At 30.2% G+C, this 12974-nt stretch overlaps 1 protein-coding gene across 2 annotated transcripts in view; it reads left to right on the forward strand.

The window, feature by feature from the left end:
* Positions 1 to 12974, forward strand: part of klar (klarsicht) — a 1056371-nt gene that overhangs the window by 906830 nt on the left and 136567 nt on the right. For both annotated transcript variants that reach the window (XM_075370262.1, XM_075370261.1), the window contains exons 13-15: positions 5643 to 6111; positions 10426 to 10653; positions 11608 to 11765. In XM_075370262.1, coding sequence (XP_075226377.1) covers positions 5643 to 6111; positions 10426 to 10653; positions 11608 to 11765 — 855 coding nt within the window. The remainder of the gene's footprint in view (positions 1 to 5642; positions 6112 to 10425; positions 10654 to 11607; positions 11766 to 12974) is intronic.

The raw sequence follows: 12974 nt of genomic DNA on the forward strand, positions 1-12974 counted from the left end.
TTTTAATGCAGTTTTAGTTATCTGTTTTTTTTAATTTTTTATTCCAGGTGATAACGCATATATCTATATATATATGCAAAATATATATTAATGTATTTTTTTATTTATGTGATTGTTTTTCTTCATAAAATTGATTTATTTATGTTAAGACTCGAGTTTCATTTCCTCCTTTTCTATTTGTAAAAATAAAAATTTTTCACTTCTTTTTACTGTTTATATGAGTAAATTTTCACTCTTTTACTGCTTATAAATTCTTACTTTTTTCTTACTATTATTAAATGAATTTGTCTAATGCTCTATTGTTAGAGTCAGTTTTGTAATAATTATAAAATAAATTAATAGATTTTACTACTGTAATTTATTCATTCAATATTATAGCAGATCTTAAAAAACTTGCATTATCGATTCTGAAAATACAATCTATTATCCATTTAGAATTGTATGTATGATTTTTTTTCGTGATGTACTCATACTCGTTACCACCCGCTTACTGATCTTGCCAACACCACAACCGCATTGAACTCAGGCTTACAAAACTACTCTTTTGCCGAACACAGCCTTGTAGAACCACTGACTATCTCTGCTGATCCCTGGCAGTATTTATATCCCCTGACCTGTAGAACTAGTACTTGCCTTGTTCCTTTAATTGTTGACTGTAATAATTTTCATCGTCCACGCCCCTATGTTTTTCTATAAATTCATTCCGGTAATCCTTCTGGCCGAACAACAGCTTTTGGAGGTGCCATTGTCTGTTTTACAATGAATAAATTGTTAAACAAACCTGTTAGTCTGACAAAAGAATCTCTTTTAGTTCCTTCTGGATTCTTCTTTTTTTTATTATTTTCTCTTTCTTAATCGGAAGAAATCAGTTACCCTGGTCTGTGTTATACTTGTCCTGTTACAGAATCTTCTTTAATGCTTTTAGCACTATTTTAACCAGTCATGTTGCTCTGATGGTATGTCCCAACAGATTTTCAGAATTTTCTTATTTCAGATCGATCTGATTAAGCCTTTGGTACCTTAAGTACCTCTACTGTTTGATTCTTTTTTTTTGTAGATATTCAATGAGTTGTCTCCTATGCTCATTACTTTTGTTTACATAACATTTTTTTTATATGATAAAAAATGTCATGTTTTCAAATTTTTAAATCAAAAGCGCACCCTGTGCTTCATCTCCAAAAAAAAATCATGTTATTTGCAAACCTTATATGGTTTATTTTTCTTCTCCTTGTGCTGATGTCTTCATTTTCATTTAGAGTATTTTGACATTATTTTCAGTGTATTAAATGAAATTCAAGTCAAACTGATATGGCGTCAGGATATTTTCAATATAATTTTTTTTTTTTAAAAACTTCAAAATCCAATTTTGCTTTTATAAATTCTGTGATTTTTTTAATTTAAAGATTTTAGAATTTTATAAAAAAACAGTTGAATGAATTTAATATTATTCATATCTTCAAATTGGAAAATAAAATTTTTTACAGTTACTCCAGTAAATTACTTTGGTAAATTTACTTACTCAGTAAATTGAAAAATAGTCATATATACACATCTGTCAGTTAAATATATATATATATATATATATATAAAATTTTGTGAAGATTCAAATAATTCATCAACATACTGATCGTTGTGTCAAATAACAGCAAAATAACCACCAAACACAGTAAGAGAACCTAAAAACTAATATCAGAAATTGACTTTTGCAGGATCCCACATCATCATTCTGTACGAAATTCCAAAATTACATCAAACAAAAACAAAAAATAAATAAGTAAAAATAAAAATTTAGAAAACAAACCCTAATAAACTTAAAAACTTGAACATCTCAGCTCAATATCAACATGATAAATTTAAAACACGCAACTACTTTTGTAAACACTGTTGCCAACTGCTACAACCAATTATGACCTTAATTAAATCATCTTCAAAAAACCATCTGTTAATTAATAATTTCAAAAGGTCTTTGCAAAATTTCTAAATTATTTTTATAATATGTAATGCTATGCCTAGACAATATATGATCGGCCATATTAGATACACCTATCTTTCAATTTCTGTAAGCGTTATATTATTACATTAATCTCTTTTTTAAAAAGATCTATTAGTTTTACCAATGTAAATTTTATTATGTACATTACATTTAATTATATATATATATTCCTCTTAACTCTTCTTCATCACTTCTATTATTATTATTATTTCCTAAATATTTTATAATATGGTTATTTGGTTTGTAGTAAGTTTTTTTTACATTTATTTTTAGCATAAACATTACTAATTCTTTCTATTATTTTATTTGTATAACTGTATTCTAAGAAAAAACTATTAATAATCTCCTTGTTATTTTCTTGTTGCAATTGTGTAAAGCTATCATGGTACTTAATTCTCTGCTTTTTGTATGAGGATAAGTCGATAATTATCTGCAATGTAGTTATAAATTTTATTGCAATACAAATAGGACACTTACATGTACATCATTTTTCAACGTAGTCCTCTTGCATTTCAACGCACTTGGTCCATCGTTGCACAAGGTTCCTGATGCCCTATAAAAGAAGGTTTTTGGTTGAGCCAGGAATGCACTGTTTTGTTTGAGGTAAATTGATGGCCCCTTAATGCCTGTGAGTAGACCAAATAGGTGGTAGTTAGAAGGAACAAGATCAGGACTACACGGTGGATGAACCAATACTTCAAAGTTGAGTTTCTCGAGCTTTGCTTCGAATTGCAGGCTTCAGCTTGGCAGTAAGCATCTCACTGTAATGTACACTGTTTATTGTCGTGCAGCTTTCCTCATAATGTTCCAGTACCGGGCCTTGTGAGTTCCAAAGTACCTTAAGCATCAGTTTTCCTGTGGATGATTGGGTCTTGAACTTTCTTTGCAGGACAAATTTGGATGTTTTCATTCCAATCTCTGCCGTTTACTCTCTGGCTCGTAATGATGGATCCATGTTTCGTCACCAGTGATGATTCTGGAAGATGTCCTGTTCATTACCATAGTGATCCAAATGTTTTTGGCAGATGTCCAAGCGCGTTTGTTTATGCAACTGTGCGAGTTGTTTTGGAACCCATCATCACAAACTTTATGAAACCCAAGTCTGTTGTGGATGATTTCGTAGGCTGAACCATGACTAATTTGCAGACGATGTACCACTTCATTGATAGTTACTCGTCTGTCTAAGAAAACCATGTCACGTGCACACTCAATGTTTTCCTCATTTGTGGCGGTAAACGGTCGTCCAGCTCCTTCATTGTGTGTAACACTTAATGCGACCATTTTTGAATTTTTCAATCCATTCATAGACACTCCATTGCAGCAACACACTGTTCCTGTACTGTACCAAAAGTCTTTGATGAATTTTTGTCCCTGATACACTTTCCAACCACAAAAAACGGATCACTGAACGTTGCTCTTCTTTGATACAAACAGTGTGGAGCAGCCATGGTTAACGCCAGGGCAGCGATAATGGAACTAACCTAGGACCTAGCAGCATCAAATCTGTACAGACATAACAACAATTAAACCACACATAGTTCATCTACGCAACACGACAGTACTACCAACATAAACAAAAATATAACTAAATTGCGGAAACATAATAATTGACTTACCCTCGTATATATTTTCTATAACTCCAATATCAAAACCGTTAAATACTGCTATTTGCTTTATTACATCTATTTCCTTCTTAAGTTTGTTATCATTGTTCCTTGTACAATGTAAAGCTCTATGTAACTTTCTAAATTATCTGAACTTTGGTTCATCCAGTCCATGTTGGAATACATCGTTCTGATAAATGGGTGAGGTTGGTGCTGCATTTAATAAATAGTCTTATTGTTAATATACATTATACAAACATAACAGTTTTGTGTGTGTGGTATAAAACTATATAACAAAATTATGAAATTTACTTGTCATGTTAAACTGATTTCTTACATTGTCTGATTCTTTGAAATTGAAACATTCTGTGCGTTTCATTGCATATAGATGAGTTTTTTGGTAACATATTTTTAATTTGTATGCTAATTTTTTTAAATATTCTGAAATCAACAATTTAATATAAATAAATTTAATTTATAATCAGTGGATTACATTTTTTGCTTCTTTTACAATACTGATTTAAATCTTATTGTATTATGTGTAAAAATTGTGGAATTACTTTTAAATGTAGTTTATTTAAAAACTATTATTTGCCCTGATGAGTTTTATTAAATTCATTTCTTTAACAAAGAATCAACAATTCAGTACAAATATAAATATACATGTATTAGTTGTATATAATTATTTTTTTTAAAACAATTCTTTTAAGAATCATACTCCTCTGTACTATTTATTAGATCAATCATACTACAGAATAAATAAAGTAGGATGATTTGCATTATTCCACTATATATGCAGGAACACTTTCGTTATTTACTCGCATTATGTATTCATTCATCTCAAATTATATTACATACTTCGTAACATGTAACATATCATGCATTTATTTATTTTAAATTTGAAACCTTTAATCTTTTTATTTTTTTATTTTGAAATTAATATCAAATAAAAAGAATTTAAGTAAAACAATTATGCATGTTTCCATTTAATTGAACTTACTTACATATTAAGTTCAGTTAAATAGACAACATGCATAAAATTGCTTTACTTAAAATTATTTTTATTTGATTTTATTTTGAAAATAAAAAATAAAAAGATTAAAGGTTTTAAATTTTAAATAAAATAAATAAGTTCGTGATATGTTTTATTATATTTTATGATGTCTGTAATGTAATTTGAGATGAATATGTAATGCAGCTGATGCGAGTAAATCATGAAAGCGCTTCTGCATATATAGTGGAATAAGTAAGTCATCCTACTTTAATTATTCTGTACTTTGGTTGATCTAATAAAATAAAAATATATTTGTATGTAGTACAGAGGAGTATGATTCTTAAAAGAATTGTTTTTAATAAAATTTTAATGATTATTTCCGACATTTTTCTACTTATCTAAAATGTTTCATGCACAGTATCGTAATAGAAAACTTCAATATATTCTTATATTTGAAATCTGTTTTTGAAGCGACTCAACTGTACAAGATAGTGAAAATCTCCCTATCATCTAATATTTTATTTTCTTAAGGTTCTGTATAATTTGTTGGTCAAGAGATCATTTTCATATATATTTCTTCAAAATCAGTGCAATAATAAATTACACGGACACAAATAATAAAACATGCCATCTGAACATATAATTTGTCCTACTTCAGATGTGCTTTTGATAAAAAGCAGGTCTAACTTAGAGTGTTGCATAATTTTTTGTATAAAATGTGACATTAAGTAAACTGAATATGTAATATATTCACATACATTAAATTTTTATGTATACTTGATATGCGTGTGCGTGTGAAATTATACTTACATATTTTATAATGTAAGAAATGAATTCATTATATTTATCTTATTGTTACTGTATGAATTTATATTTATTTCCTTCTTAAATATAATTAATTTCATTCTTAAATATATTGTTATTCTTTTGTTATAATTTTGTCTGGGAATATTTAGTAATTTTTTAATTTTTTTATGCTAATATTTCTAACCAGAATTCAGTTCATGTAATGTGTCATGGATGTATAAAAACTTCACATTATTTTTTTCAGATCTGAAAGACGTGGACCTCATTGTGCTATCATATATTACAAACATAAAGATACTGATTCTGAACAAGACTTAGGCCCAGTATCCGATAAAATGGGTAAAAAAAGTGCAGAGGAATCATCTGAAGAAGAATGGACGTTTAATTGTCCTGATAATAACACCAGCGAACAGGATATTGGTATACAAACTGTTAATAATGGGTCATCATCAGAAGCAGGAACTGCAACCAATACGATAGAATCGCACCTGCAACAAGAATTTAAAACATCAAGAACAACAAAAAATGAAGAAATTCAGCGACTTATTAATGGAGCTGTTGAATTAGTCAGAGAAGAAAATAATTCGCCTCGTAAAATTCCTTCCCGTTTATTTGTTGAACCTTTGCGACTGAATGATCAAATATCCAAAGGAAAGTTTAAAAGAGTTAAAGAATGGTTAAAAGTTCAGGATCGTGAAACTGATGATGTGAAGGTTAGTAATTTTTATATGCATATTTTTTTTTTTTTTTGTCTTCAGTCATTTGACTGGTTTGATGCAGCTCTCCAAGATTCCCTATCTAGTGCTAGTCGTTTCATTTCAGTATACCCTCTACATCCTACATCCCCAACAATTTGTTTTACATACTCCAAACGTGGCCTGCCTACACAATTTTTCCCTTCTACCTGTCCTTCCAATATTAAAGCGACTATTCCAGGATGCCTTAGTACGTGGCCTATAAGTCTGTCTCTTCTTTTAACTATATTTTTCCAAATGCTACTTTCTTCACCTATTTGCCGCAATACCTCTTCATTTGTCACTTTATCCACCCATCTGATTTTTAACATTCTCCTATAGCACCACATTTCAAAAGCTTCCAATCTTTTCTTCTCAGATACTCCGATTGTCCAAGTTTCACTTCCATATAAAGCGACACTCCAAACATACACTTTCAAAAATCTTTTCCTGACATTTAAATTCATTTTTGATGTAAACAAATTATATTTCTTACTGAAGGCTCGTTTAGCTTGTGCTATTCGGCATTTTATATCGCTCCTGCTTCGTCCATCTTTAGTAATTTTACTTCCCAAATAACAAAATTCTTCTACCTCCATAATCTTTTCTCCTCCTATTTTCACATTCAGTGGTCCATCTTTGTTATTTCTACTACATTTCATTACTTTTGTTTTGTTCTTGTTTATTTTCATGCGATAGTTTTTGCGTAGGACTTCATCTATGCCGTTCATTGTTTCTTCTAAATCCTTTTTACTCTCGGCTAGAATTACTATATCATCAGCAAATCGTAGCATCTTTATCTTTTCACCTTGTACTGTTACTCCGAATCTAAATTGTTCTTTAACATCATTAACTGCTAGTTCCATGTAAAGATTAAAAAGTAACGGCGATAGGGAACATCCTTGTCGGACTCCCTTTCTTATTAGGGCTTCTTTCTTATGTTCTTCAATTGTTATTGTTGCTGTTTGGTTCCTGTACATGTTAGCAATTGTTCTTCTATCTCTGTATTTGAACCCTAATTTTTTTAAAATGCTGAACATTTTATTCCAGTCTACGTTATCAAAAGCCTTTTCTAGGTCTATAAACGCCAAGTATGTTGGTTTGTTTTTCTTTAATCTTCCTTCTACTATTAATCTGAGGCCTAAAATTGCTTCCCTTGTCCCTATACTTTTCCTGAAACCAAATTGGTCTTCTCCTAACACTTCTTCCACTCTCCTCTCAATTCTTCTGTATAAAATTCTAGTTAAGATTTTTGATGCATGACTAGTTAAACTAATTGTTCTGTATTCTTCACATTTATCTGCCCCTGTTTTCTTTGGTATCATAACTATAACACTTTTTTTGAAGTCTGATGGAAATTCCCCATTTTCATAAATATTACACACCAGTTTGTATAATCTATCAATCGCTTCCTCACCTGCACTGCGCAGTAATTCTACAGGTATTCCGTCTATTCCAGGAGCCTTTCTGCCATTTAAATCTTTTAATGCTCTCTTAAATTCAGATCTCAGTATTGTTTCTCCCATTTCATCCTCCTCAACTTCCTCTTCTTCCTCTATAACACCATTTTCTAATTCATTTCCTCCGTATAACTCTTCAATATATTCCACCCATCTATCGACTTTACCTTTCGTATTATATATTGGTGTACCATCTTTGTTTAACACATTATTAGATTTTAATTTATGTACCCCAAAATTTTCCTTAACTTTCCTGTATGCTCCGTCTATTTTACCAATGTTCATTTCTCTTTCCACTTCTGAACACTTTTCTTTAATCCACTCTTCTTTCGCCAGTTTGCACTTCCTGTTTATAGCATTTCTTAATTGCCGATAGTTCCTTTTACTTTCTTCATCACTAGCATTCTTATATTTTCTACGTTCATCCATCAGCTGCAATATATCGTCTGAAACCCAAGGTTTTCTACCAGTTCTCTTTATTCCGCCTAAGTTTGCTTCTGCTGATTTAAGAATTTCCTTTTTAACATTCTCCCATTCTTCTTCTACATTTTCTACCTTATCTTTTTTACTCAGACCTCTTGCGATGTCCTCCTCAAAAATCTTCTTTACCTCCTCTTCCTCAAGCTTCTCTAAATTCCACCGATTCATCTGACACCTTTTCTTCAGGTTTTTAAACCCCAATCTACATTTCATTATCACCAAATTATGGTCGCTATCAATGTCTGCTCCAGGGTAAGTTTTGCAGTCAACGAGTTGATTTCTAAATCTTTGCTTAACCATGATATAATCTATCTGATACCTTGCAGTATCGCCTGGCTTTTTCCAAGTGTATATTCTTCTATTATGATTTTTAAATTGGGTGTTGGCAATTACTAAATTATACTTCGTGCAAAACTCTATAAGTCGGTCCCCTCTTTCATTCCTTTTGCCCAGCCCGTATTCACCCACTATATTTCCTTCCTTGCCTTCTCCAATGCTTGCATTCCAATCTCCAACTATTATTAAATTTTCATCTCCTTTTACGTGTTTAATTGCTTCATCAATCTCTTCGTATACACACTCTACCTCATCATCATCATGGGCGCTTGTAGGCATATAGACGTTAACAATCGTTGTCGGTTTAGGTTTTGATTTTATCCTTATTACAATGATTCTATCGCTATGCGTTTTGAAATACTCCACTCTCCTCCCTATCTTCTTGTTCATCACGAAACCTACTCCTGCCTGCCCATTATTTGATGCTGAGTTAATTACTCTAAAATCACCTGACCAAAAGTCGCCTTCCTCTTCCCACCGAACCTCACTAATTCCTACTATATCCACATTTGTTCTACCCATTTCCCTTTTTAAATTTTCTAGCCTACCAACCTTTTTTAAGCTTCTAACATTCCACGCTCCGACTCGTAGAATGTTATTTTTTAATTTTCTGGTGACCCCTTCCTTAGTAGTCCCCACCCGGAGATCCGAACGGGGGACTATTTTACCTCCGGAATATTTTACCAAGGAAGGCGCCTCCATTATTGTTATGTGAAAATGCAGAGAGCCACATTTTCTTGGAAAAAAGCAGCTGTAGTTTTCCATTGCTTTCAGCTGCGCAGTACTCAGAGGACTGAGTGATGTTGATATGGCCGTTTAAGTCGTCCTGACTCACGCCCCTAACAACTACTGAAAGAGCTGCTGCCCTCTTTCAGGAATCATTCCTTAGTCTGGCTCTCAACAGATACCTCTCCGATATGGTTGCACCTTCGGTCCAGCTACTCTGTATCCCTGAGCACTCAAGCCCCCTCACCAACGGCAAGGTCTCATGATTCATAGAGGAGGTAAATATGCATATATTTTTTTTTAATTTTAAAAATTTAACTACATTTTTTATTTATTTAATTATTAAACTTTTATTGCGTATTTAAAATTAGTAGTAACCATTATGTGACCTCTAATAATAGTAAGTAATTATAAATTCATATCGTGATAAGTACTAAAAAAACCATTACATTAAGTGGAATGAAAAAAAAAATCAGTTAATGAATCATACGTTGCTTTCTTTATAATAGTATTAATAAATCTTTTCATTTTGGTTTTTAAATATTTTTAAGATGTATATATGTTTATAAATAATTAGCCCAACTCCAGAGTCTTATCGTTTAAAACTAAAAAAAGAATCTATGACATTGTAAATGTAGTTAAATAAGCATCAGATCTGAATGGATATTACAAAAATTTTATATTTAGATCGTAAAATAATGTGCTTCATGCTATGAGTCAAGCAGTTCCCTGTCTGGAACTGGCTCTATAATGTACACCATTAATCTCAGGAAAACAGTTTTTGATTATTTTGAATTTGTATCCCTGATGCTTACATGTATTAGTGCCGTATTAAGTATTGTAATATTGATTTACTTTAAAAGTGTCATACTTTTTGTTAATGTTACTTAAAATAAGTGTTTTTTGAATTCGTATGCTGTGTATAATTTTCAATTCCTCTCCTCATCATTTCTGAAAAACCAAAAGATATTTTCTTCTTTCAGTATTCAAAATTTTGATTGGCCTATGTTTAGTATCTTTCATTGTAATTTAGCTACAATGAATTTTCTCTGAAGTCAGAATAATGTATTTCTTGTTGTACATATTTTTTATTATTATGGGAATATATGTTTCCAGACCTCTTTCAAACATTTTGATTAAAACTATCTCCAGCTTTCATGTTTTTTTTCAAAACAATTTATTTGTAAATCGCATGAAACTAGGCGCCTTTATAAAAACATTATAATTTTTTAATTTTTTTTTATTATATTCTTTATATATTTTGTATTATGTTTTCTTCTGGTTTGTGCAGGTTGATTTATCATCGCAGACAATTGTTGATAGTTGCGATGCTAGTTGTGAATGTACTACTGAAGATGATGATCTTGAGAGACATTCTTCTGATGATTTAAATACAAGTAGCGTTGCTACATGTCATCTTTCGGCTGAAGCGATCGAATCTGGAGATCTGGATGCTACATTGGTACCTGAGAAATCATTCCCGTCACAAATTTTACCTAATTCACCAGAACACACAAAAGTAATAATTATTTTCTTTGATTATTCTTTATAAACAAGGTAGTTATTACAAGGTACGAACGATGTAATTTCTCTCTGCCTGATGTTTATCATTTTACTTCACATATAATGGAAATTTGCAACCGACTAACATATCTTATTTAGATTGTAGTCTACAGTTTAAATAAAATAAAAATAATAATATATAATAAAGTTTTAAAACTGTTCTAATTAGTTTTTTATGGTATTAGTTTTAATTTACATTTAATAATATTAAGATATACAATTTTGTTTGTGTTTATTGGAAAATTTAATAAATTTTTGTTCCTCCATTTCAAAATTATTTTAGTTAAAAGAGTTAATTCAGCTGAACCATTAATTTGACTTCACTTGACAAGCTGAAAGTGTTCTTTCTGGAGCACATCGTTCAACTCTGCAATATTCCGTATCTACTGCTTGAATGAATCGTAGAGTATATTTATTCAAAGTTTTGATTTTTACGGTCTAATTTTATCCATTGTAATAATATTTTTTCTAGTCAGGATCTTAATTTTTTTTCTGTATTTACTTTTACTTGCCTTTTTTGTGTTTTTAGCTGACAGAAATTTTGACATGCATTTTGAAATTACATTTTTAACCAAGTTCTATTTGCTATAATCAATTTATAATAAATACATTTTATATATTAATTATTACTTAGTTGAATTTTCCATCTTGATGGGTTTTACAGAGGGGAAAATATTTATAGAACATTTGTTATAATATTAATATTCATTAAAATTATGAATAATAATGTTTTTTCTTGCGTTAACAATATTAACAGTAACTTATTCCATATCGACTATCTTAAGTGCATATAAATTCTTCTTAAAAACCTTTATTTCACTTATAATTATTTAGTTTTAATTTGACAAGATAATTTTTTTTATTTCTATTTAATTATTTGTAAAAATTAACTTCATAATTAATTAACCAGGTTGTTATGAGGCAGAAGAGAAAAGAAGGACCTCAGATTCGACCACGAAGTGTGTCTGGTATACCACAACTAGCAGCAACTTCTACTACACGCTTATCAAATTTCTCTATAAGTGAATCTGCACTTCATCAACTCGAACAAAATTCATCATCTCAGTGGTAATTGTTTACATGCAGTATAAATTAAGTTTTTTGTTTTTTTTTTTTACACTTATCAGGTTTCACTCTGTTTATTTTTAAAAGATTTAATCTTTATTAGATCGTTAAATCTTGCGGTTGTATTCTGCTTAATGTGTTATTTTAATATTTTCTATTATATAATTAGTTTTTTTATGAAAATTAGGTGTTAGATGCAAATTATAAATGCAACAGATGAATTTTTGCATTTTATATAATAGATGACCACATTTCTTAAAAATTTTCAATTTATTTCCGTGTTTGTTAATATTGTGTTTGTTCAGTGGGATGACTTTTTCTAGCAAATTTGGTGAGATTTTGCCTCCTTCCCGCTCTAGTAACGGTATCAACATTATATTTACCAAAGTTAGTTCAGTTCAATTAAGGTTAGGATGTATATCCTGAAATTTATTTCAAAGGACTGTAAATGTATTGGAAATAGGTAAATTTCAATAGAATTTAAATATATTTCTAATGGAGAATTTTTAAGAAATATGGTGGTCTACTATGCATGATCCAAATTTTCCTTACTATAACAAATAAATATATAAACCGCTTACCAACAATTATATATGTAACACGTCCAAGCGCTTTCAAAAAGTAATTTCCATCATCAGGAACACACTGTTATTTTGTGTGTAATAATAAATAGAACTTTACAATTAAAAATATAAAAAAGTTTTTTTTTGTGTGTATTACAATTGATCATCATATATGTTAAAATTATGTCAACGTACTACATCTTGTTCATGTGGTGGTATCAATTATCACATAAAATTTTATACTATTAATTTGTGAAGTTTTATTTATTATTACATACATAATAACTTGGTTTATTCCTGATGATGGAAATTACTTTCTGAGAGCGATGGATGTGTTACGTATATAATTATTGGTAAGCGGTTTATATATTTATTATAATTTTATATTATACCAACAGGCCATGTTAAACAAAATAAATATATATACATTTATTATTTTTTTCTTAAATATTTATAAAGTTCACTAACCCACCGGGTTGGTCTAGTGGTTAATGCATCTTCTCAAATCAGTTGATTTGGAAGTCAAGAGTTCTAGTATTCAAGTCCTAGTAAAGCCAGTTACTTTTATATGGATTTGACTAGATTGTGGATTCTGGTGATCTTTGTGGTTGGTTTTCAATTAACCACATGTCTCAGGAATGGTCAAACT

Source organism: Lycorma delicatula, chromosome 7, assembly GCF_047948215.1.
Source record: "Lycorma delicatula isolate Av1 chromosome 7, ASM4794821v1, whole genome shotgun sequence".
NCBI classification, from domain to species: Eukaryota; Metazoa; Arthropoda; class Insecta; order Hemiptera; family Fulgoridae; genus Lycorma; species Lycorma delicatula.